Source organism: Halichoeres trimaculatus, unplaced genomic scaffold, assembly GCF_033239565.1.
Source record: "Halichoeres trimaculatus isolate MK-OKI-2021-1 unplaced genomic scaffold, fHalTri1.1 fHalTri1_scaffold_9, whole genome shotgun sequence".
Taxonomy (NCBI): domain Eukaryota; kingdom Metazoa; phylum Chordata; class Actinopteri; order Labriformes; family Labridae; genus Halichoeres; species Halichoeres trimaculatus.
This window is the reverse complement of record NW_027437188.1, coordinates 20,644,582-20,669,276: the sequence shown is the minus strand read 5'-3', so window position 1 is coordinate 20,669,276 and position 24,695 is coordinate 20,644,582. Positions and strand designations below refer to the sequence as shown.

The 24,695-nt window shown below is 40.0% G+C and overlaps 2 protein-coding genes across 7 annotated transcripts; one reads left to right on the top strand and one right to left on the bottom strand.

The window, feature by feature from the left end:
* The first annotated feature begins 1 nt into the window (after position 1).
* agfg1a (ArfGAP with FG repeats 1a) lies at positions 2 to 21,630 on the top strand. 6 transcript variants are annotated; one of them, XM_074679665.1, is made up of 14 exons: positions 2 to 369; positions 8,236 to 8,329; positions 11,158 to 11,273; positions 11,896 to 12,061; positions 12,717 to 12,879; positions 13,816 to 13,935; positions 14,388 to 14,459; positions 15,970 to 16,185; positions 16,834 to 17,005; positions 17,328 to 17,407; positions 17,790 to 17,906; positions 18,721 to 18,873; positions 19,025 to 19,119; positions 20,762 to 21,630. In XM_074679665.1, the coding sequence occupies exons 1-14, from the start codon at positions 203 to 205 to the stop codon at positions 20,819 to 20,821; spliced, it is 1,791 nt and encodes a 596-aa protein (XP_074535766.1). In that variant the 5' UTR covers positions 2 to 202; the 3' UTR covers positions 20,822 to 21,630. The 6 variants fall into 6 exon arrangements, with proteins under 6 accessions (XP_074535766.1, XP_074535765.1, XP_074535767.1 ...); XM_074679664.1 differs by having other exon boundaries at positions 17,787 to 17,906; XM_074679666.1 differs by lacking the exon at positions 14,388 to 14,459 and having other exon boundaries at positions 17,787 to 17,906.
* slc19a3a (solute carrier family 19 member 3a) lies at positions 21,599 to 24,036 on the bottom strand. Its single transcript, XM_074679670.1, has 7 exons — positions 23,890 to 24,036; positions 23,260 to 23,495; positions 22,630 to 23,155; positions 22,478 to 22,556; positions 22,203 to 22,395; positions 21,974 to 22,115; positions 21,599 to 21,878 (listed from the first exon to the last, which is right to left on the bottom strand). Exons 1-7 carry the CDS (start codon positions 24,034 to 24,036, stop codon positions 21,732 to 21,734), a joined length of 1,470 nt encoding a protein of 489 aa, XP_074535771.1. The 3' UTR covers positions 21,599 to 21,731.
* Between the last annotated feature and the right edge of the window lie 659 nt (positions 24,037 to 24,695).

The window sequence follows — 24,695 nt, the reverse complement described above, 5'->3', positions numbered from 1 at the left end:
ATGCATTTTGCTCTGTTGGAAACCGTGGTTCCAACGCCTCGAACTCCTTGTTTGAGGAGACGCGAGGCCCCCTGACAACAGAGCTACCGACTTACTCCCACCCCGTCTTTAGCACGGACCGGCATTTGTCCCAAAAGCACAGATCTTTTTATTAGTTGTAGCGGACCCGTCGGCCCTCCTTTGGTTTATCTAATCCCTCACCATGGCGGCGAGTGCGAAACGAAAACAAGAGGAGAAGCACCTGAAGATGCTGAGAGAAATGACGAGTTTGCCTCCCAACAGAAAGTGCTTTGACTGCGACCAGCGCGGCCCTACCTATGCCAATATGACTGTGGGCTCCTTCGTGTGTACCTCCTGCTCTGGCATCCTGTAAGTTTGGAGTTGCTAAGTGACCTTAGCTTAGACATGGCGCACACTAAATAACGTTTTGGTTCCATGTGAGCCACACGCGAAAAACCATATCCAGTTAGCCATCTAGCGCAAGCTAACGGTAACAGTCATCCAGTTGTGCCAATGTGAGTTTCGCTGTTTTGACATTGTCTTGCTGCACTGTATTGGGCGGGGTACATAGAGGTGTCAGTGTTTAGCAGAGCAAGCTAACTTAGGAATCACCGTACTGGCACCGGCTAACTTTGGCTTTTAAAGCCACCCAGAAAATACACCAGACTTGCTACTGGTTTTGCAAGTGAGTCAGTGGCCAGCTGCCACTAGCTACCAGTTGCTGTAACGTCTTAAACACTGCCTTATAACATATCCAGTGGTTATCCCCTATGTACAAAGACACATTTATGTATGCACACATTCAGTTATCAAATAGTCGATGGTTTAAATCTATATATTTGAGAGTAGATTTAGACATAACACATGAATCCGTTCCAAGAATGAAAATTTCTTGTTGCTAAATATTAAACAATGCTAGACACTTGCTGGGCTTGGGGTAGTCCCATGATCTTAAGATGCGACTTGCAACGCAATGTAGACCCATGAGTTATAATCAGTCCGGTGATAACATATTTATAAGTACTACTTGGGTCATCCTCATGCATCAACAGTCTTTCCACGATGCCAACCCAACGGTTTGTCCATTATTTATCAGTAATAACAGTGTAACACATCCAAAGGAGTGATTGTTTTGGGTTGGCTCGATGATGCGACCTTAGATAGCGTTTGCCTGACTGATTTAAAGCTTTGCTGTGCAGTTGTGTAACCAAGCATCTGCAGCTTGTGATTTAGGATTAGTAAAGCATTCCATTTCTTTTTATTCCGCTGAAGACATCCCACCACAATTCAGCTGTCAAATGATGCATGCTAGAGAGGTTTTTGGTTTGTTGGTGTTTGTGGTATAGATTGACCGATAATTGCAATATTCTTTTAAAGATTTTACTAGTTGCAACACAAATACTTGATGGGCATACAGGTTTGTGGTAATGTTTGCTCTATTTTATTGCTATTGCATATGATTGTACTAATCTTCTCATAATACCAGTTCTCTAGAGAATATTGCGGATCTCAGTGCTCTCTGATGGTAGCGATTTGACATCTGGCTCACAGGAAACGTGTTCATTAACACACATTTCTGAAAAATTAGAGTAGAGTTTAGCCCCTGCATTGCAACTTTTAAAAAGGGATTGTAGATCTAAATTTACTCTAAATTTACATCTAAATACATACACTCTAAATTTAAATCTAAATTTACTAGAAGTAGTTACCAGACATAGTAGTTTTAAGTGTTTGATATCGCTTCATTGCAAATCAATTCTGTCTCATCTAGCTCAAGCTCTATTTATGCTCCCTTTTCCATTAATATAAACTGTATAACCAGCCATAAGTCTTTGTGAATGCAGCAACATTTGGGGGTAAGCTGAGTATCAGTTTGCTGTTAACAAGTTATTGTAAAAGCTGTTCAGTCTTCTATCTTGCAGACATTAAGCAGCCAATGTAAGTCCTTTTTTATGCTTTATCAAAATAAAATTCCCGTCTTTCATCATAAGTATTCCTTTAATGTTGCAGCAGAAAGGGAAAGCACTTGTTACTCATTTAGACAGAGGAACAGATGAGAATCTGAATGCATCCTTATTTGACTCCGTTTGTGACCTTAGGCTGCACAAAGTGCTTTTTTGCACTTGAAATGTGGAGTTTATTTAGCGTAGCATTAGAAGAAAGAGATTAAGAGTGTGCTTGCTGAGTGCAGAGTTTGCCCTCTGTTTCACCTCAACAGTAGGTCTGCTGGAGCTCCACTGTGACTTTCTCATCTGCTTAACCTATAGTATTAAATCCTGTTGTATGCGAATTATTTGAGCCCTTACAGTTTCAGATTGCTGTTCACAATTTCTCTTCCATCTCCACATGCTGTGACTCGCATCTAAATTTACCAAGACAAATCATGTTGTTGTTGGAATGTCATTTGCAAAGTTGTTTCCATCAGAAGAGCATGAGTTTGAAAGGACTGATGCATACAGGAAACCTGGTGTGACTGTAGACTCAGGAAGTGGTTTGGCCCCCCTGTGCTGCTACATCAGCAGCATGCGCTGTAACATGTGCCAAAGGAAGTGGCAGAGAGGTCACTGGCTGCCTCTCTCTGTCTTGTTAGTTCAAGCAAGGCAAGGTGTCAGGATTTGTGAGAGCTGATCTCGAGATTCATGCTCAGGCATGATATGTTTTTTGTTTCTGTCTTAGGTCTACCTGTTACTGCTCTTCACAATTTACAGAGAAGGGTTTGTGCGATGTTTTCATTTGACATCAGAGCATTAACTATTCGACAGAAACTCAACTTTGCAGCCTGTTTGCATTATTCACATGAGGCTAAATTTCTGAGTATAAATTTTTATTATTGTTAATTCTAAAAAATACATATGTTGGCTACAGTTACTGCAAAGGCAACCAAAAACCCTTTCCTCTGTGTTAACAGTATTTAGTTGGGTTTGAGTGACAGTGAGACGACCTCTCGTTAAACGACTGACTCCCCCCAGCATAGTTGTGGCTGTTTAATGGGGTGGAGTTGGAATCTCCAAAGTAAACACATTCCTTATGAAGGTGGGGGCGTTCCCAGGAGGAACACCACTCACAATGTCTCTTTCTAGAGAATTGCTTGGTGCAGGAAATAACCCCACTTGGCCCATGTGTCTCTGTGTAAGCAGGGCTTGAGCAGAGACCAGAGCATAACAGAAAGGTCGGCCGTGTCACCGGCACCAACTGTCCAGGAGGATATTAATCACAGGCCAATGAACAGAGATCTTCTTGCATTTTACATATGATTTCTCAGGAAGTTGCAGTGTCTTTGAAACACCTTGAACCTTAGAAAACAAAGATCTGGTATGATTTGTTCTCAATATTATCAAGAAAACTGTTCAAGTGTGAAGTTTAGCTTTTCATACTCTCTTGCAGCAGCATATTGAAGGAAGGCGCACAGCTTTTTCCTCTCATTTGAGACTTACCATTCATTGCCAATTCCTCTCACCCTGGAGCTGTTACAGTTTGCAAATGAGCTGGTCTGATACACAGCAGTGACTAGGTCATAATTATTTTACTGAGCAATATGTGAAACTGTTCTCTGACACACTGTTCTACCCAGCAGACACGATGCAAAATTAGGTGAGCTTAGTATACAAGCCTCAGTTATTACCCGACACAGATATTACTAGATGAGTGAAGTATTACAATGTGAGAAGCTTTTTCTTAGTGCTTTATTTAATATAATTGGCGTTAACTGCAAAATTGGGGATGTTTGGGTCTAGAGGGCTGATGACTAAGTGGGATTGTTACATATTCAGTATAGAGCTGAAACGATTCCTCGAATGATTCGAGGTACTCGATTACAAAATTACTCGAGTTATTTTCTCCACCTCGAGGAATCGTTTAATTTTTAAAAAGATCAAAGAGTGATATTTCAAATAGAGCTGAGGCCATATTAAGAGAGTTTTCAGGCCCTGAAGCTACCTCTTATACAAAATAGCAACTAGCAACAAATCTAGCTTCTTTTCTGGAGTTTGGAGACTAATGGGTCATTCTACGAAACGGATGCCATTTGGGTCCACAACATTTGATGAGATGTACAGGGCACAAAAAATGTGTCAAAGTGTGTTTACAGATTTTGGAGCTACCAAAGCAAGTGCTCTTATTGACATGCTGTATCAGAAAATTCTATTTCTTAAAGAGAAACATTTTCATTTGAAAAATAACTGGTCTTTAACTAAACACAAATGTATTTTATCCGATTACTCGATTAATCGATGGCATTTTCAGTAGAATACTCGAATACTAAAATATTCGATAGCTGCAGCCCTAATTCAGTACATGTTCAGGAATTACCTGGAAGTTTTATTTTCCATTGCAGTTGGATTTGGGTGTGAATGTAAATTAACCTGATAATTATGCCATTCACAGTCTTCCTCACAACACCTGTTTGTTTGTAAAGCAGCTGTAGGATAGAAATGCCTTAAGGTTGACAGTTTTGGTATATTTAACACACGGCACAAGCAAATGAAGAACGTGCAGCTAGACAGACCATTATCAGTTCACCAGAACTGAACAACTGTGAAGAGATCCTGCTTTGGTTTGAGACCTTTAGGGCTTGGAGGCTGTCTCACTGTATCTGACCTAGTTTCATCTTCTTGAGAATACTGTGGGATATCATATCACTCACCTACCGCAGGGCTCTGCGAAATCAACTCACACACTCCGTCTTCTGTTTTCCTACAGATACATTTGGATAACTTTTGTGATGCACAGACGAGGGGGTTTATTTCGTATGGGTTTTATGGTTTTCATGAGTTACATAAACAACAATATGAATAGATCCAGCATCATTCAGTCTTTTGAGCCTTTACGTCACTTGACATTGTTTGATTTCTGAGATGGATCCGGTAGACAATAAAGGAAAGCAGTATTGTGACATGTCAGACATTCAGTTGTTTAGCCTTGCTTTACTTTACTGTCTCATGTTGGCTAAGTGTTACACCCAACAGCAACAACTGGATATAGATGAAATGGGATTTTTTGCGCTGTATATGTGTGTGTTTTTAATCTCCAAAGTTATAATAGAGATTGTTGAGTGATAAATGGCTTCTGGATTGTTTAACAGGTCAGACTGTTGAGGATGTATCGATAACTTTGCAGACCAGCTGGCTTATAGGTGAATGTGTAAGGAATAGGTGGAGATAAGAACAAGCCGTGTAAGGGGTAACAGAAGTAAATAATTCAACAGTCCTGTCTAGAATTTCACTGGCTTTAAGATCTGACTCCTATGTGTATGACATTGTGTTTGTAATTGTTACACAGAGGATCTAATTTCCCACAGTGGTGGATCTGTAGCACCCAGAGGTGCCTTAAGGACTCAAGACTTGTTTAAGCATGTCACAACAGGAAAGAAACACACACACACACACACACACACACACACACACACACACACACAAGTTGTTTTTTAAGTTCAACAACGAAAAAATGGTGAGTGTTTGTGGAGCAATGGAAAGATTTCTCACAAAACAAAAGTTGTGGTGAAAATAGGCTCTTTACTCTTTGCTCTGTGCATGTTTAAAGAAGAATCTGCAATAAAATGATAAATCCAAGTTTGTTAATTTGCGATTTCACCCATTAGCCAAAAGAGCTGAATCAGGGAAACTTTAGCTCATTGCACAGCCATTGTTAGCAAAAGGATATGTGGATACAAACAGCTACCCGATCAAAGAACTTGGCAAACAGGCCACATACTTTATGACAATGTTTGAGAAACTGGGCCCATACGATTGCCAGACAATCCAAAGTCCCAACCACATACTTGCTTCATGGAGGGAGAAGAAAATCTTTGATGCCCTACTAAAACATGTTTGCTTGAATGTGCTAGAAGCATGAGCTTTACAGATAAATCAGCCTGGTCTGTGTACTGAAGATACCAACCTATTGATAATCTGTTTGACATGTTAGCTAATGAGCAACATTTACCACAGTGCAACAATAATCAATTGATTATTACATATCATGCTGATCCCTGATGTAATACTTACATATAATATAATACATTTGAAAACAAGACCTTTCACCCCCTGAATTTTCAAAAAATGAGATATTGTATTTTTTCTGATATCTTAGAACGAGATTTGATGCCTCTGAAAATAGGTCATTGCCAGTTGGCCGCGAGATTTCGACCTTCGTGACGACACGAGGATCCTTTCTTTTTTATTGGAGTAATCTGATAAAGCAGCTCCTCCTCTGTGATGTCAGTTAGTCACACAACCGCCACCGAGGGATACACCCACCAAGAGCCGAGTATAAACGTATAAACTATACATGTTACAGTACCGGTTTGACTCACCACACTGAAGCGTCCTGAGATGATCTGTGTCGAGGTGGATTTTCTTCCTCCTGAGCTTCAGAACCATCCGGGTCTGACTCGGGGTCCAATACAAAAGGACGTATCCTACACTCTGCCATTTTATTAGTGCTATCAATTAGGGCTGCACAATTATCGCAATCGCAATGTCAGCACATGCAATTACGTTATCGCAAAAGAGGTTATCGCAATCGCAATCACAGCACATGCAATTCAGATTTTTCTCCATGATAACCAAGCAAGTCTGTAGACTCATCATAACACAACTTTTTTTATTAAATGGCAAGCACAATCGCAATATTGTCCACCTAATCGCAAATCGCACCTTTTCCCTTAATCGTGCAGCGCTACTATCAATGCCTTACGGTGAACTTTTGGCAAACAGCAAACTTGCTCGGTCTGCTCCATTCAATGTGGCGATTTTGTAAATACTGCCATGCTGCAAAAACTGCCCCCTGGCTCTACCCCCTCCGCCCCTCTGATAGAACTGACCAATCGGAGCACAAAGGGCTGTGACGTTGCGAGGTTACTGGAGGTCATTCTGGAAACGGAGCGTTTCAACAAGATCTTCAGAATGGCCTAAACTGAGGATATTGAGAACACTATTGTGGGGCAATGAAGGAACTAAATGACTTGTACTGAGGGCAGAAATGCTTTACAGGCATCCTAGTCTGGCATAGTGAAAAGGAGAAACAAGCACGATATGTCCCCTTTAAAAGGTCAAAATAAAATTGTTTCTTCACCAATTATTCACCATTGCACATCTCGTTCTCAATCTAAAAGTGAAAAAATCAAAGTCAACTGAAGAGATGGATAGGTGAGTTATGTGTGAATGGATGATATTGTACCATTGGTTAACAAGTAACTTAATCACAAGATTTCCTTTAATATCATATCTATATCAAAGTAACGCTTGTTTCTGGATGTAAAACATTCCATCACATTCATTGTGGTTAATTTGAAGTCAGTTAGTGTATATTTTCAGTTGAATTTGATTAAAAAAGCGTATTAATTTTACTTAAAGTGCTGTCAAAATGCTTCGGGGTGCTCTTCAGTCCTGTGAAGGGCGCTCATTGAAGAATGCAGATGCTGCCATTATGCTGCTGACATTTGCTACAAGGCAGGTTTGGACAAGGAGTGAAGAGACATTTAAGGTCACATTAGATGTAAAAAGAATCTTAATCATGTTTGACTGATGACTCATTTGAATTAGTTGCCTGGCTTTTGCTTCAGTTGTGGTAAATATAGAGGAACTTTAAATCTGTGTTGTTTTTTTGAGGCCTGATGGTTGTAGTTAAGTTTTATATCAGATAATACTGCAGTCTTTTCCCTCCTCTTATCGCTGTGTTGCTCAGCAGTCACACTCTGATCACAGTTGAAATAATCTGCTTGCATGCTGAATGCTGATTGGTCACCTTCACAGACAAAACATGTGGCAACCTTGAAGCCAGTACTGCATATTCACTCACAAGCAGGCCTTGAGCTTGATGCAGAAGCTTAATGCTGTCTCTCTTTCTCACTATTACAGCTACCAGGCGTTTTTAATTTGGGCTGTTGTGGCATGAGCTGTGACCTTCTCGGGAATATGAGCAGGGCTTGTGTGGCCTAATGGGTGTTACTGCATAATAGAAGTTTCTATATTAAGGGAGCTCACTCTCTCCCTAACTGTGCTGACAGCCTCAGTGCAGTCAGCAGCAATTAGGAGAGAGTTTCACCCACTTCCTTTGTTCTGTTCACTCCTTGTCTTTTTCTGTCATTGTTTGTGATTTCTGCCTGTAATTCTGTCACAGCAGCCTGTCAGCTTTTTGCTAATTAAAAGGAGGCGGGATCAGGAGTTTGTCCGCATGATGCTGTCATAAACTGTCATTTCATTAAATTGACCCCAGTTTTCATTTCTTCACCCACAGACGTGGACTGAATCCACCCCACAGAGTTAAGTCCATCTCCATGACAACCTTCACGCAACAGGAAATCGAGTTCCTACAGAAACATGGAAATGAGGTGAGCACGGCAAGTGTCAGCTCTGTCACAGCAGTTCAGGTTGAGGTCAGGTTTCGCTCTGCTTTGACTGGTGTGCTTTTCAGACTGCACACTGTCAACATTATACCATCACTGTTACATCCTGAATGTGCAGTCTCTCTGTTTTGTTTAGTTTTAACAACTTTTATTAACATTGAAAGCTAATCATGATAGGATTTCTCTTTTCAAAGTTGTGGACATTAGGGGTGAGCGAAAACCTCACGATACTATACGCATATAGGATACTTAGGTCACTGACAATAGTATCACAATTTATCACAATTTAACAATATTGTGATAATTTGCTATATTTCACACAGTTAACTAAAAAATGAAGATGTTTATGTGAATCACACAATATTACTCAAATTTAAAAAGACAAATTAGAGGGACTGGGAGGAGTTTAAAAGGGATCTTGAAAAAGTTCCCCTTCTAGATATATGCCTGATTGTAATCCACACTTTAAAATTAGATTATCAGCGCTATTAGTGATGATTATGGGTTATTGTAAATTGCTAGTTCTCAGCTTCCCGATGGGTCGAATAGGACTGGTGATTTCCTACAGAAACAGGTCTCTATGACAACGCCATACCAGCTGACGAGGTTTGGTAGTGAGTAGAGATGTCTGTGTTTTTCTCTGCTGAAAACGATTTCTGTGATTAATTTTGTAGTGATGGTGGACACAATAGTCTAACTTTCTGATAGAAAAAGGACAGAAAAGCATTAGAAAGCTGATCGGGAGAGTAATACAGCCCAAGCTAAGGGCTAACACAAGGGCTAAGAGAGTCTGTCAATAAAATGAAGAGTGAGGTTACATTAGCTCTGCTTGGAAGATGACTGACAGGACTTTAGCTAACCAGGATTCTCAATGTTATACATCACAGACATGTCTTAGAGCACAGCACTGCCAGCTGGGCTACATATAGACCGCTACTAAACTACAAGCAAACTCACTGTGTTTACTTGCTGTCACGTTAGCCTATAGATACGTAGGAGCACCAGGCTGCCAATGTTGCTACACACATTCGGCTGCTACAATGTTTGCTTGATGCCACATTTTAAACAATATTCCAAAGTAACTGTTCTGATAATTACCTTGCCTCGGTGCGTTTTATCCAGTAATAAGTTGTCTTGGTTTTTTTTCCAATCCGATCTACATTTAATTCCGAAACAAACCTCACTAAAATTAATTTACGACATGTGTGTGAGACTCCGGGCCATAAGGTGGCAAGGGAGTGCAATTAAAACAGATCCTCCTCATAGCACCTTTAAGTTAAAATTCTTTAGTTAAAAACAACTTTTCTATTTTTTTTTTCAAATACTGAAAGTCAATTGCAGTCTTACATACACACACACTTGAAAATATGGAGTATCAAGTTTGTAAATTACTGTGGCGTTAAAATAATGTTGAAAAGGAAATATTGAGTGAAAAACGGTCAGTTAATGAAACTGACAAATGCCACTTGGTCTAACCAATGTTTCTCATAAAAAATCTGATACTGCGTTAAAAAAAGTGCTATGAATATGATTTTATCAGTCCTCCACGCTGTAAAAAATGAAATTCAAAATTATTTAAAACCAACTGACCCAAAAAGAAAGAAAGAAAACATCGATGTCTACAGCATACTGACTACAACAAAAAACAATATTATCAAGTGAAGAAATGAAAAACATTTAATATACTTTGAGGTGATATATATTATACAGTCTATGAGCAACATAGAGTAACTCTTCGGTGCCATCTACTACAGTGGAGCTGCCAAAGTTATATTTGTCATATTTGTTCTCGGAGTAAGGAGCTCAAAGAGATTGCGGCAGGAACAACATTGAATAGCTTTTCCCACCGGTGGAAATAAGAATATTTTTTTTGAATATTACTTCTTAGTCTTTGTTGCATTGGTAAAATATGTTTTAAGTGAAAAGCAAAAGAATATTGCTTGCTATAATTTGAGGCAACAAGTCTATGTGTATTCCAGTTATTTAAATTCTGAAACTCTAAAGTAGTGCAACAAATATTTGCTGTGCACAGCAACCGAGTAGCCTGATCATTTAAAAGCTAGCTGTGGTAAACAGAGTTTGAAATGGAGTAATGCCATCTGGGATCCCAGCCTATTAGAATCTGTAGCAAAGTGTCAGAGTAGGCAGACATCAAGGAGACACCAGCCAAGATGATGCTGAAAGCTGATATAAAATTACTGCTAACATCAATTTAATTTATTCCCAGGGAGAGCACTTTACATTGAAAAGACATGCTGAAACACAAAGCACTTTATACTGTATTTCCTACAGTTATAGGTTCAGTACTCTGAGTATTATGAATAACATAGATCTTTCATTGACACATGGGTGCATTATGTCACTTCATAAGCTAAAGAAGTAAAAATGTAGCCAAGGTCTCGTGACTCCAGCCGCTAGAGAGGGGCAATTGTCACTGAACTCAAACATGCATGAAGCTCAGAAATCCATTTTTCAAGATAAGGCAAATATTTTTCTATGCTAATTATCAAAGAGCTAAAGCCAGATAAATGTGAGGCTCAGACTGATAAAGAGTCAGTTAAACCAGGTGAACCTCCCTTAAGCATTTGTAAATACACTCTTGACCTTCTCCTGCACTCTATAGCCATACACGAGGAATTAACTTTATCATCACTGTGTTTATCAATGACTTATCCTGACATTTTTGTGTGTGATTTGCCGCTTTTTTCTTTAGCTATACAAGTTAACTGCTAGTAATGAAGGTTAAACAGTCTTGCAGTAATTGATACTGTTTCTGCTTCAGAAATCTGTCACAGCTGCTCTGTCTGTTCCAGGTGTGTAAGCAGATCTGGCTGGGCCTTTATGACGAGAGGACCTCCTCAGTACCAGACTTCAGGGAACCACAAAAAGTCAAAGAGTTTCTTCAAGAAAAATATGAGAAGAAGAGATGGTGAGTGGGTTTTATGAATGCTTCTCAGGCGGTGCGCACTGAGCAGACAGGTAGCGTTCCTTTTCTTTTTTTTTTTTCTGTTTGGAATGTATTTCAGACGGCCCACAGCAGTCAGCCCCCAGCAAGCCAGCAGATATGCGTCTTTAAATGCAAAGAATGTAGGTCACGACTGCTGCTGAGCTGCTTTAGGTGTAAAAGGAAGTTTTCCAAGAAGTTAAGAGGTTCAGGGTTCAACCATGTATGACATTTAGCATGGTTGTTGACCTGACATGAATGTATAACTAACGGTGGAAATACACAGAATATTTTCTTAAATAAATATTTGTTAAGTGAGGACAGCTCATCATATCCAAAGCTTGATAACTGTGTTGTTTTTGCAGCATAAGAAACATAGTTCTTTAAATCCATAACACCTGTAAGTTTAGACTGTAATTCTTCTATCTTTTCCTAATGTTTGCCCAATGTTAATGAAAGGGAGCAGTACTTGCCTGAACATGCCAAGCAGTGCTACAGACAGGCACTTTTACTCACACAGGCACCACCTGTATTCTGCAGTGTATACTTTTCATTCTTTTTGGGTTTTGGTTGGTGAGTGTAACACAATATTTAAACTGTTTGATAGGTACGTACCCCCGGAGCAAGCCAAAGTAGTGGCATCTGTCCATGCTTCCATCTCTGGCTCCTCAAACAGCAGTACCAGCAGCACTCCTGAAGTCAGACCACTAAAATCTCTGCTGGGTGACTCGGCCCCCTCCCTTCACCTCAACAAGAATACCCCCCCTAATCAGGTGAGATCTCTTCTGTGTGTGCATGCAGTACACACAAGCTGAGTTTGCTATTGAGGCTACAGCTACATCCACATTCTAAAAGTCATGAAATAAAACCAGAATTATCATCATAGAATACATCTTCTCTGCAACATTACCAACAAAACATCATCGCGATCTTAGTTCCCAATTTATTTTAGCTTTTTAGGTGGAAAAAAGGAATATTTAGTTTGTTTAAAAATGTCTGACAGCTTGTGTGAGAAACTGGTTCACTTTGATACAGAAGCCCACAGAGACTGACAAATCTTCCTGATAAAGAGAAATATTGGCTTTTGGAATTTAGTGAAGTTACTCTTGGACCAATAAATAGTTTCTTTATCTGAAAAATAGATGATCAAACAAGATGATGTCATGCCTTAGTGCTCTATAATTTTGATACAGATTTTTTTTAGCTATTGGCCCAATGGTCTCACTGAAACAGATACTGTACCTCTTCTTTATAAGAATGTAGGGTCCCTCATAGCACATAGAGACAACTCACCTAGCTTCAAAAGGCAATCTGTCTTCCTTACTCACTGTCTTAAAGTTGTGTAAGAACTCAGAGATCTATGTTTAAATGCATCCTGAGGCAAACACGCCGACAGTTTTAATGAAATCATTATCTTGTCTTCTCTAGTCTCCAGTGGTGAGCCGTGGACAAACCCACCAGCAGCAGTTCCATGACAAGAGGTTTGACCTCCTCAGTGACTTGGGTGGAGACATCTTTGCCGCCCCGCCCAACATGAATGCTGGCGCCAGCTCCAGTTTTGTTAACTTTGCACATTTCAACAGCCACACAAGTAAGAAACACACAAATGTATGACTGTGTAGTTTATCCGATGTGGGATTGTTGACACTGTGATGAGGATTTTAAAGATTGCACCTTAACTTGGTCAGCAAAGTGTAGGGCACAGGCTTGTAGTAAATTGGGTTGCAAGGTAATGCCAGAAATGAGCCTACAACATGTGCCTCTTTTTGTGAAAAAAAAAACAGTATTAAAATGCTGGACGAGCTAATCTCAAGTAATATTAAAGTCATTTAAAATGCAGGAGGTGTTTAAAAGAGAAAGCTGCATGCTGATTGATGGTGAATACCAATTACCATCCGTCCAGATAGACGGAGGCAGAAGTTCAAGATCATGCAGAATGATTTGAATGTCAGCCATGCTCTTCCATGATTAAGAAACATGGCCTTACATTTTAAAAGACTACTGTGGATGCTAGGACAGACACATCTCCATGGTTACTAATGCCTGTAACATAGGGCTATTAGTGTTTGCTTTCCATGGAGGATAATGTCCTCTCATTTCCCCTCAAAGAGCCATCAAGACTCTTATAGCAGTGACTAACATGGCATCCTCACATTTCCTCATTGCAAAAATAAGCACAGATTTACACCGCTGAGATCAGTGGTGTGTGTAGAGCTTCAAACACACACACACACACACACACACTGCACTATGCTCAACAAGAGGTCCTGTTAGTATTTCCTGGGAGAGGGTGAACAATATCTAGACTATCTTGTCTGCCTTTTAATCCCCATGCACTCTATTACATTACATCACTCGATTATCTCTCATATTTAGCACATAATCCATTGTATTTGTTTTGTTGTTCATGCTTTTTTTCATTATATGGATAATCCATTCTATTTTTTATCTCATCCAGTGTTTTCCTCTTATTGTGCTTTGTTTTGTTCATCTGTCTGTCTGGCCCTCACCCTGTCACCACCTCCAGCAACACAGAATACCAACGCAAATGCAGACTTTGCTAATTTCGATGCATTTGGGAGCGTGTCTGGGTCGTCAGGTGGTTTCCCCTCAGCACCCCAAACCCCCTTCAATCCCTCAAATACAGGTAGAGCAAGTTCTCTTCACTGGACATCTGATACACACAACACTCAAACATAACGACATAAGCTTGAATGATAATGGTCACACATGCATGTCCTCTGCTCCCCAAACCTTTTTGTTGCACACTGTAGTGCCCTCTGCTGGATAATGTTGGACTTTCATAGCACAGCACAGTGGTCTGATTAGTATGCTTACTCCCTGACAAGTTACGCTCCTTTTTCTCTTGTGGCTTTGTAAGGATACCCTTTTCCTCCAGACACTGATTGTTCTGTCTTTCACTCGCTGTCTATCCTGTCTCATGTAGATCATCCTTTTGCTTCAGTAGATGTTGGTCTCCTGTGAATTCATGCTTTTTAATTTTACCTTTGGTTCAGTTTGTTCTGTTGTTTCTCCGCCCTGTCTTACATTGCTCATTGCACCATTTCTTTCCTCCCCTCTTTAATTTTGGGCTGCCAGCGTTCACTGTGCTCTCATCCAGCCGCAGTGTGGGTGAGTTTGCCTCTGCCCTGCCTCTCCAGGGTGCACACAGTAAGTCTCTCTCTGGGCTTGTCCTCTTAACAGCTTTCACCCTCTTCTTGCCAGTGTGTCTAACATGTAGTCTCTCTGATCATTTTCTCTGTGGATGCACTGTGTGTCTTTGCATGGTGCTCTGTTGCTGACAATCTTACTGGTTGATAAGGTTGGATTGCTGCTTGGATTACTTTGGACCACTATTGAGGATACTACATTATTAACTATAGGAGGAAAAAATGGGAAAAAAAAACAAAACAAACAATTTTACTGCTTACTCTTTGAACTTCAAGCATTATCCAGCCGCCTGAACAAGTTTGATAGAGAAACTGTCTGTCAGTTATGAATCTTAGGGTGGAATAGTATACTGGGACTGGCAGTTTGAGTGGCTTGCCTATAGATGACGTCTCCATAATCTAAAACTGATAAATTTGAACATAAATAAGCACCTTGATTTTTGAAAAATACATAGCCGCACAAAGGAAAAAATACTTGCCAATTCAGTAAAACATCATCTAAAACTGATAAATGTGATCCAGCTCTGCCACACTTCAGTCCTAATTTCTTATGGAAATTTAAAGATGGTTTATGAATGCTTCAGATAAAAAAAGCTTCTTTAAATGCTCTGTTTGTTACTTTTACCAGGGCATCATGCTCACAAACAAGGAAAGCACTATGAGCAGATAAAAACGTTATCTTGAACATCAACCGTAGCATTCACGATTGTTTCTGACCCTGTGTACTTTTACAGGTCAACAGTTTTCCTTTTGCCGATTTCAAAGGTCATTTATTCTTACATTTAGCCATGAAACAACTCAACCATTGGTCTACATTTAACTTGTGTGATACTAAAATGACCTTTTCTTTTTTTTTAGGATATCAAAGACTATGCTGTGTCTGAGTGTATGAGACAGCTTCTGTTGTTCTAAGTTAAGAATTAAGTCTTATGATGTAGATATTTATTACAGAATATTTCTTTATTAAATTATTTGAGACATTAAGCACTTAAACTTGCATTGCTTTTGGAAAAAAAAGTCCAAGTGTGAAACAAATGAAAGGCATCAAAAAGGTTTTGGGTGTAATAGTGACTGAACTAGACTTGTTACTTGTCCTCTTCAGGTTAATGGTAATTTTTCCTTCTTGTTCTGTTTTCCTTGAATGTTAGAAGCTATAACCATCATTAGTTGTGTGCCTGCTTTCTTGATTTGTTTGATCTCTTGACAGAGTACAATGATGCATCTAGAGCGGTTTTCTTTTGTGTCTGCACCTTGTGTGCCATAAATAGGTGATAGTATTATTGTTCAGGGTTTGTAGGCAAACGGAGGACCATCATACTGCATTGTTGTAGAATCTGTTTAAATAGTGTTGCTAACCATCCCCTAGATGGTAGCCCAGCCCCAGAACTGACTCCATCCCAACTTTGCTCTCCTTGCAGCTTTTTACCCATCTTTCTACCCTGTGAATTTGTTTCTTAGAGCCAACAATCCAGGTCCCCCTCATGACTTTTTAATTTTTCTCTTTCATACAGGTAGCGCCACAGGGGGACTAGCAAATGCCAATTTTGCAAATTTTGACAACTTCCCCAAATCGTGTAGTGCTGACTTTGGATCCTTCAGTTCCTCCTCCCAGAGTAACTCCACAGGAGCTGGCAGAGATGTTGTACAGAGTTCTAGCGTCCCTGCCGATAAATACGCAGCCCTGGCTGACCTGGATAACGTGTTTAGCTCTGCCATAACAGAGCAAGGTAAACTTCTCCTGCCTAGCCTGTTTCATAGGTCCGAGCCTTTAGGGAAAGAGTCTAACCAAAAGAAGTTGCATCTATTGAGACATTGTGTTAGAATGAAGTCCTTTTGAGTCTTCTCCCCTCTCTAGACTCTTCTAAAACAGAACTTATGATCTTCCTCTTGTGATCATTCAAATCCTTTTTAGCTGTTCGCCAAGCCAAGGCTTTGTTGTGTTTTTAGACAGGTTAACCATTTTTCTTGTCCAAATTCATAAAGCTGGCCGAAGTGCAACTATCAGTTACCATTCAGACAGTTGTCCACTGGGTATGATGGAAGCACCTATTTGCTCTAAAAATGCTTTAAAGCAAACAGGTTTTTATATGTATCCGTTCTATTGAGGACTGTTAGAGTCACATGGTTTGAATTGTGTCGGTGGTGCAAAAGGGCTGGTGCTAGTTTCTGTGTTCATATCACAAGCTGTATTTCACTGTTAGAAAATGCATATTACCTAATGATTAAACATTTATTCCTTCTTATTTTCAGTAGGTTGATTTGGCAGCTTTCTCGGGACCTTTTGTCTTGTGTCTTTTGATTTTAGAGTCTTCTTCCTGCACTTGAGAAATTGAATAGATCTAACCTGGTTTCCCTGTTGTGTGCTTCTATTCTAGGAGCTGGTATTCCTGGTGGGGTGAGCTCAGCTTTATCGGCAGGAGTAGGCAGTGTGCCGCAACGGCAGCCAGGAGGCGGAGACCGCTATGCTGCTCTGGCTGAGCTTGATACTGTCTTTAGCCCTTCTGTCCCTGCAACCGGTGTTTACAACACAACCAGCACCTCTCAAGGGTGAGACAGTTTGGTAAAAAAAAAACTTATCTTTATGGCTCCTGCTATGGTGAGCTCCATAATATGGTTGTTAGCCAAGCAACTTAACCTACACACATACTGTTTGTGCACATTTATCACACCGGCTGTTTGGTGGTATAGATCTCTGTACTTATATATACTTATATATCTCCTTTCTAGTCTACCTGACCACTCAAAGCACTTTGCATATTCACCCATTCAAACTGCACTTACATACTGATGACCATGTGGTGGCCTCTAGTCTTTTTTTAATTATTTTGCCAGCAATTCTGATAACCATATGTGACTTTTTTCACTGCAGGGTCGTTTTTGGCCAAGAGACTGGGGCCTCAACAGCACAAGCACAACAGGGCATGCCAGGCATGGCTCAAGGTTTTGGAGGTGAACAAATTTTCAAGCAGTTTTTTGTTGGTTTGGTGTTACTTGAGACACATGGTGTTTGGAAATTCAAATCTGACCATAAATGCATATCAAATAACCCAAATGAAGTTAGGATGTTGTTTAAATGTATCAATAAGAATTGATTCTGATGGTTTGCAGCTGATTTAAACCACATTTCTTGTTCAAAATTTTACCAAGGCAACATGTCAAAATCTTGATACTGAAAATTGTTTCGTCTTATGTAAAAATCCTCTTAAATTTGATGAAAGCAGTATGTTTTATAACAATTTGAACAATTTAGGGCATTATTCAAGAGTTGTCCCTGTTTTAACATGTTTCACACTTCAGATCTTGTGTAGTGACTTCATATGTTTTTCAGCAGCTCAGTCAACGAACCCGTTTGTGGTTTCTGGAGTTGCTCCCCCAGCACCAACCACCAACCCATTCCAGAGCAACGGCAGAGCAGCAAATATGGCAGCAGCTGCGGCTGCAGCAGCAGGTATGTTCTGTCAATGTCTCCTATCTGTGAATTTGTGTCATGTACAGTAAACTAGCCTCTTAACTTTCTGTTATTGATGATCTAAATATTCTTTATGCGACATACTTGGGTCTATAAAACGTTGTGAACAGCCTTTGCCGCCTTGGCGGTGGTTAACTCTCAGGCCTACCAAGGTGGCAAACAATCAGGGAAGGAGTGGCTGAAATAATTACAGCACACAAATAACCGAAGTGCTGACCACACATATTGCTCACTATGTGAAAACATAGCTGTGCTTTCCTCAACATTCAGTTGTGTGCTCCAAAGAGATGAAAGCTGCAGTAAGGGTCTGGTACTTTGTCTGGGGCTCTCATCATGCTAGACAGTCTTGAAAATAGTCCTTCATAGGCAGGGTTACCCTTCAGCATTGGTAGGTTCCCTTGTGCTCTCTTCTTTCCATTGGCTCTGGCTGGGCTTATTCGTGACGTAAAACTAACAGGGAATTACAGTCAGTTCCATTTGTTTTATTGTAGGGCTGTTCCTCAGTTCCTCACTAGTTCCTCACTAATAGCCAGGCATCAGCGGACACATTGACTTTGCAGTTATTTCCAGTTGTTCTTGAGCAGAAAGAGATAATTGAAGCAATTTTTTAATTTCTGTTTTCCTGTGTGAATCGCCTATCCTATGTGTGAATGTGCATGGGTATTTGCGTGCATGCGTGTGTGTGTGCATGCGTGTGTGTGTGTGCTTGAAATAAAAATTTTGACTAAAACAAGATTTCCATGGGATAAAAATTGTTTGCTTCTTTAACCAGCTGCTGTCTACTGTCTTGCAGCATCATTTGGCACAGGTTCCATGAGTATGCCAGCTGGATTTGGGAACGCTTCAGCCTACAACCTCCCCACCAGCTTTAGTGGAACTTTCCAGCAACCCTTTCCCGGCCAGGGTCCCTTTCCTCAGCCTCCTGCTTATCCTCAGCAACCCAATGGTGTGTGTCTTTGCATCAGTTTGGAGACAGACTATTCTGTTTGCTTGAGAGTTGGTTTTGCCCATGTTAAACAAGAATGACAGTAATTTTTTATCAGAGATGTAATCAGAAAAGCTGAGTCACATAAATAACAAGAGAAAATGTGTTTCAGGTGGAGGATATCCAGCTTACGGTCAGACAAAGCCCGTTGTGACACCTTTTGGACAGACCATGGCTGGACCTATGGTGTCAAGCAACCCTTTCCTGGTTAGTAAAAGGGCTATAGGGGCTTTATTTGCTTTTCTTGATGAGGATACATCAAAAGAAACATTTTATATAAACTTTGGTGTCAGTTAACAATAGTCAGTTTTGCCTCCTTTGAAGTGGTTCAGATATTGTTGAAGTCTTAAATTGTGTGGAAATTTTTCCATATCATGGGGGGGTTTCCTCTATGTCTATCTGGTTTCTCTGAGTAGGGGTGTTCTGTCTTGTGAAAGATTTCTTTGATGCCACCATTAGTATTCCAGTCAGGTATATGTCTTTTCTTTGTATATTTTCCCGTGTTAAATTTCCCAGATACAGCACTTCACTCCTTTCCACACTTCGCCCTAGTACCAATTTTCACACATTGTCACAAAACATGAGAGTGATCAACATCATGCTTTTCATCCTGTCTCTAGCAAGGCTGTGAGACAAGTGGGAATCGATCTTTGTATGCATTACACTATGCTGCACCTTATCTGTTCAATTCACGTGGGGAATCTAGCTTTATCTCCTTATTGAAATAATCTCTGATTTGTAGGTCTGTGTAAAAAAGTTTGTTTTAAAAGGTGTACTCTGTCTTTAGTGTTAGAAACTTTTGACGTCAAGGTTGTCTTTATTTTCCCAGTGAGGGCAATTTGTCTTGCAGCCTTTTTCTATTAGTGTATTGATCATTGTTATGCCTCTATTTGACCCCAGTTTAAACCTTTGGTTTAGAGTCCATGGTTTGAAGTTAGTGTCATAGACCACCCAACTCAACCCCAATCTTCCATGTTTGATCCAACCTCCTTCCTTCCCAGAAAATACTAATAATAGAATTGCACCAACCTATCAAGGGCCAGGGTTGAGCAGCACAATGATATTCTTGGAGGTTTGGCAGGGCCAGGCCTCTCTTGTTTTTGACTGTCTGAAGCGTAGGGAATCTAATTCTCAGTCTGTGCCCATTCCAAATGAATCATAAATTTATTTTAGCCCACTCTGTAAATTGAGAGGGATGGATTTGCACAAGCACATTCATCTTGATCATTTCAATCCTTGAGGTGAAATCTAACAGCAACACTATTAATCCATATCCTTTAACATTTCCTGGTTTGTAATTTATCTCAAACAGTTTGGAACATTTATGTAAGATAAAATAATCCTTTATTCATCACACAGCAAGGAAATTTACAGAGTTACAGTAGCAAACATAAAAGTATAACATGAAGAGCAGTACAATGAAAATATTTTAAATAGAATAATGAAGTAAGTGCAATCTAGAAACAGATATTTACATATCAAGCAAAACATAGAGGTAAAAAAAATGCACTCATAAGGTGAAGTTCACACTTTTTATAAATTTTCATTGAAAAGTGACCAAAGCTGGATGAAAAGGTTTGTTTTTTGTTGTTATTGCTATTTGTAATGTTTATTCCTAATTAATGAAGTGTTGTTGAAAGTATTATTATTTTTGTTACAAGTATTTCTTAAGAAAGTGTGTAATTATGCTACATTGCAATTTTATCAAATGAATGAAGATTATTGAGTTATTTAATTTCAACTTATTCAGTTGTGCTGACAAAACATATTTAAGATAAACATGAATTCCCTTTGCTCTTATGGAGTTACAATCTACTTTTTCTGATTCCGTGTCCCTCTGTCCCTTCAGGGTGCTGCTCCATCTGCACAATACCCAGCAAGCGGCTCCTCAACGAATCCCTTCTTATAGCAAACCATCCATTCAGCTCCACTACAGGGTCAACAACTGGCGTGCTTGCACCTATTGCACTGTTTTGTTTCACAAGTAGCTTTAAAACACAATGTTTGTAAGGATTTGTATTTTCTATCGCAGTTTGTCCCAGATTGAACAATATGATGGACAGTCCTACTGACACTGTCGATGGCTACATGACAACATGATGGTGTGTGCGGAGGGAGAGGTTGATCCCCTCTTCTCTATTTAACCTGTGAACTGGCCTGGCCTCTACTGAACCACATTGTATAATCAAACTGGCTGAAAACTAAGTTATTGCACACAGTGTATCCCATTCATTATGCTGCAACTCTGTACATATTTTTCTCTAAGGAAATGAGCTCTTTGTGCATATCAGTATTTGTTTATGTACCACACAAGATTTGTTAAGACAGAACTGTTGCTTGGGAAAGCTAATGGGAACTGCCACTTACTGTATTTGTGAAGAACCAAACTGTTTATTTGTGCAGGAAACTTTTTAAGCCGATTTATTCTCACTTAAGGAAAAAAAAGGCCTGTTGTGTTGGCACGAGATACAAGAAAGAGTGACTGCTGCGCAAAGGGGGACTTGATCTCTACTCACCCTGCCGTGTTGAGTCCCAGGCACAATGCTTCTGAACTACAGTCACCACATCCAGACATGGCTTCTGAACTGAAAACCACTGATGTTGGGTATTAGAGAATTTTAAGTTAATATGTAAATATATACAGTAAATATATATATTAAAATGAATTTTACGTAAGAATAATTGACCACACCATTCATTTATACAGATTTTTAAATAACATCTTGTACAAGTTGTTTTGTATAAAAAAGAAAAATTGATGTTCTTGATGTTGCAGTCAGTAATTTAAAGCTTAATTTGAAGTATGAAATCCTTCATCATCAGAATCTGTGTTCATCATCACCAGGAGGTTCACTTTCGACTGGAGAGGTGGAGTTTTTGCTTCTCTGTGTGTTCCAAATGGTAAAGAGTCCTCGAAGTGAAAATATGACAGCAATGGTGGAGAAGTAGCTGGCATATATGGTGAACTGCAAAACAACCACACAGTTTGAAACACGTTTCTTTAAGTGTCTGATGGATATAAAAACTCTTCTACCTGATATTTCCTGAATAGGTGACTCACCTGAGGAATGATGCTCAAGCCGAGTGCCGCACTGTCAACCACAATAGAGGTGATGATTGTCTGAAGAGCCAATGCTCCAAAGTTGTTCGCTCCAAACACAAGCGCATATCTTTCCATAGATAGGTCAGTTGCAATCTGGTACCTGGGAGTAGAGTTTGTTTTTTTCTTTGTCAGACTTCTGAGTAATTATGCAGTGTAGAAAGCTATATTTGATGTTGACAGCTCTTACATGGCGATTGTTATCAGCAGCATGTACAGGCACTTAAAAATGGTGTAACAGACATAGCAGACCCAGATGTTGTCCAAGAAGGTCATGAGGAAGAGTGCAACTGCCCCAAGTCCAGAGAAACCACCCAGGGCCAGCTCCCCCCACTGCTCCCATCTCACCTCAGTGAAACCTATACCATAGGCTGTGGCTGCACCTGTAATGCACACAGATTTTAGATTATCATAGTTTAGATAACAGTTTGATTCCATGTTGTGCACTGAAATCATTTTGGTTACCTAACAGGTTGGACACTGCCTCCACTCCTCCATTGTAGATGCTAAAGTTCTGAGAAGGTTGCACATGCTCCCAAAGCACCTACATTGCAATGATCCATTATGCTAATGTTACTTTGTCACTTTAATATTTGTCTGTTGCTTTCTTTACTGACCTGCACATAGTTTACAGTCTGGTTGTAGCCGCAGGTGGCCATTGCCCACCACAATGACCAGTAGAGCAGCTTTCTGGAAGAATAACACAGGCGGAAATCCCTGTACAGCTGGCAAAGGACTTCAGTGCAGCCCACAGCACCAGTAGATTTTTCAACTTCCTCAGCCTCAGGCTCTTTGTCACCCTCTGTTTCTCCTTTCCTCTCCACCCTTAAGCTTTCCAGAGATACCTTTGAATTGTTCTCAAGTTCTTTTGAACCCCAAACCTCTTGCTCATGCCCCTCTGTATCTGCTATCATTTTTTTCTTTCTGCTGTGAAAGAACATGCTCTGCTGAGGCATTGGCAGGAGGCAAGAAAAGAGGAGAGCAATGCTAGTGAGAACCAGAGTGAGTACCACAATGTTGTTGTAGGATATGAGATCAAAACTGACAAAAAGCTGTCCCAGGACAGAGCCCACAGTGTATCCCAGGAGCTGAACGCTGCGGCAGTAAGAGGTGGCCTTCCGGTACCTCTTCAGATCTATCACACTGTAATAAACAACATATTCAAAATGTCAAACCTGTCCAAATGCACTGATTGAAAAATCCTGACAACTGTGTGCACTGGTGCCCTTTAAACTGATGTAGATGACCTGTAGATGTAGGAAAAATAGGCCACGTCGCTGGCTGTCACCACCCCATAGAAGAACTGCGTGGCCTGCATGGCTGGTACTGTTTTTGTCCATAGTATCAAAGAAGTGGTGATGAAGAGGGCGACACACTGGAAGACAACCACAGGCTTGTATCGTAGCCAGTCAGTCAGCAGGAACACCGGCACCAGCACAGATAAGTAGGAGTAAGTCCACACTGGAAAAATTTGGTTGTTAACCTGATAAGAAAACACCAGTAGATTAATTAACTTAACATAGTACAGGGATTTTACTGCTTTATGGTAATAAATCAAGGTTTTATAACCTTCAATGGATGTTTTTACCTGTTAAAAGCTAGCTAATAAGGATTGCTACAAAGGTATTTTAGCTACAAAGATTTTAAAGTGATGAAGCAGCTCTGTTGCTGTTATACAATATAACATGAATCTAATCACAGGTAGTAAAGAAGAATGGATCTGAGTATTTAAGACATTAGGTTGATAAAGTGCTGGTGTGAAAGCCAAAGAACTCTCAAGGATGTCTGCACAAAGCAATCCTCCTGACTGAGTTATATCATCATATATTGTCCAGTTTAAATGTATTTAGTCATTTATCTCAATTTCTTGTCTGTACCTCTTCTGCAGTCAGATTCTTGTCCGGTCCTGTTAAGTATGGGATGAGGAAGGGTTCCAGTGGTTTCACTGTACTAAAGAATCCATACATGCACAGCAGAGTAGTGGGATACCTCCAGTCCGCCCTCCACCTCCTCACTGCCTCCATTTTCTACAGTTCTTACACTTAAGTCAGATAAATGTGTATATTTCTTCTTGTTGTTCCACTCTGTCCTTCTTGCAGCCTCGTGAATGAAAGCCTGAAGTAGTCTGATTGTTGAGCTTGGTTTGTCAATCAACAACCCGGTCAAAGAGCAGCACAGCCTCCAGGTGACGTTACACCTGAGTGCATGTGTCACAAAATAAATTGGCAACCGGACAAATCTCTGCACCTTTTCAAACTTTTCAGAATGAGAAGTACTTTATTAATCCCAGAGGGAAGGTTGGTTATAAAAGGCTCTCTTATACACCGTGAAATAAGAATATCAAAGTAGAAGTAGAAGAAGGTACAAAATAAAACCAGCAATAAACACTAAATAAAATTAGAAGTTCAGAGTACACAGATAATTAAGTGAGTTAAAGTATATCAAAGCAATAAAGCTAATGCACAGTGTATTCCACAGTTATAGCAGAGAGTCTAGTTCAGAATAGTGTGGGGAAAAGATGGTGTGACAGACAGTGCGTTATTCTCAGAGGAAGCAGTTATACAGTTTGTGGTCCTGTGAGTTTTAGAGAAATGAGTCTTTCACTGAATGTGCTTCTGTGTATAACAGGTACGCTGTAAAGGTGGATAGTAAATGTTGTTTATGATGGCATGCAGCTTTGACA

What these genes read in the sequence shown, in the direction of transcription:
- slc19a3a (XM_074679670.1), bottom strand. Translation starts at nt 24,036, where the DNA reads ATGGAGGCAGTGAGGAGGTGGAGGGCGGACTGGAGGTATCCCACTACT. An exon ending in AGAATCTGACTGCAGAAGAG is followed by an intron (nt 23,496 to 23,889) that starts GTACAGACAAGA and finishes TTTTCTTATCAG; the next exon opens with GTTAACAACCAAATTTTTCC. An exon ending in GCTTGAGCATCATTCCTCAG is followed by an intron (nt 21,879 to 21,973) that starts GTGAGTCACCTA and finishes GTTGTTTTGCAG; the next exon opens with TTCACCATATATGCCAGCTA.
- agfg1a (XM_074679664.1), top strand. Translation starts at nt 203, where the DNA reads ATGGCGGCGAGTGCGAAACGAAAACAAGAGGAGAAGCACCTGAAGATG. An exon ending in ACATTTCAACAGCCACACAA is followed by an intron (nt 12,880 to 13,815) that starts GTAAGAAACACA and finishes CACCACCTCCAG; the next exon opens with CAACACAGAATACCAACGCA. An exon ending in TGTCAAGCAACCCTTTCCTG is followed by an intron (nt 19,120 to 20,761) that starts GTTAGTAAAAGG and finishes CTGTCCCTTCAG; the next exon opens with GGTGCTGCTCCATCTGCACA.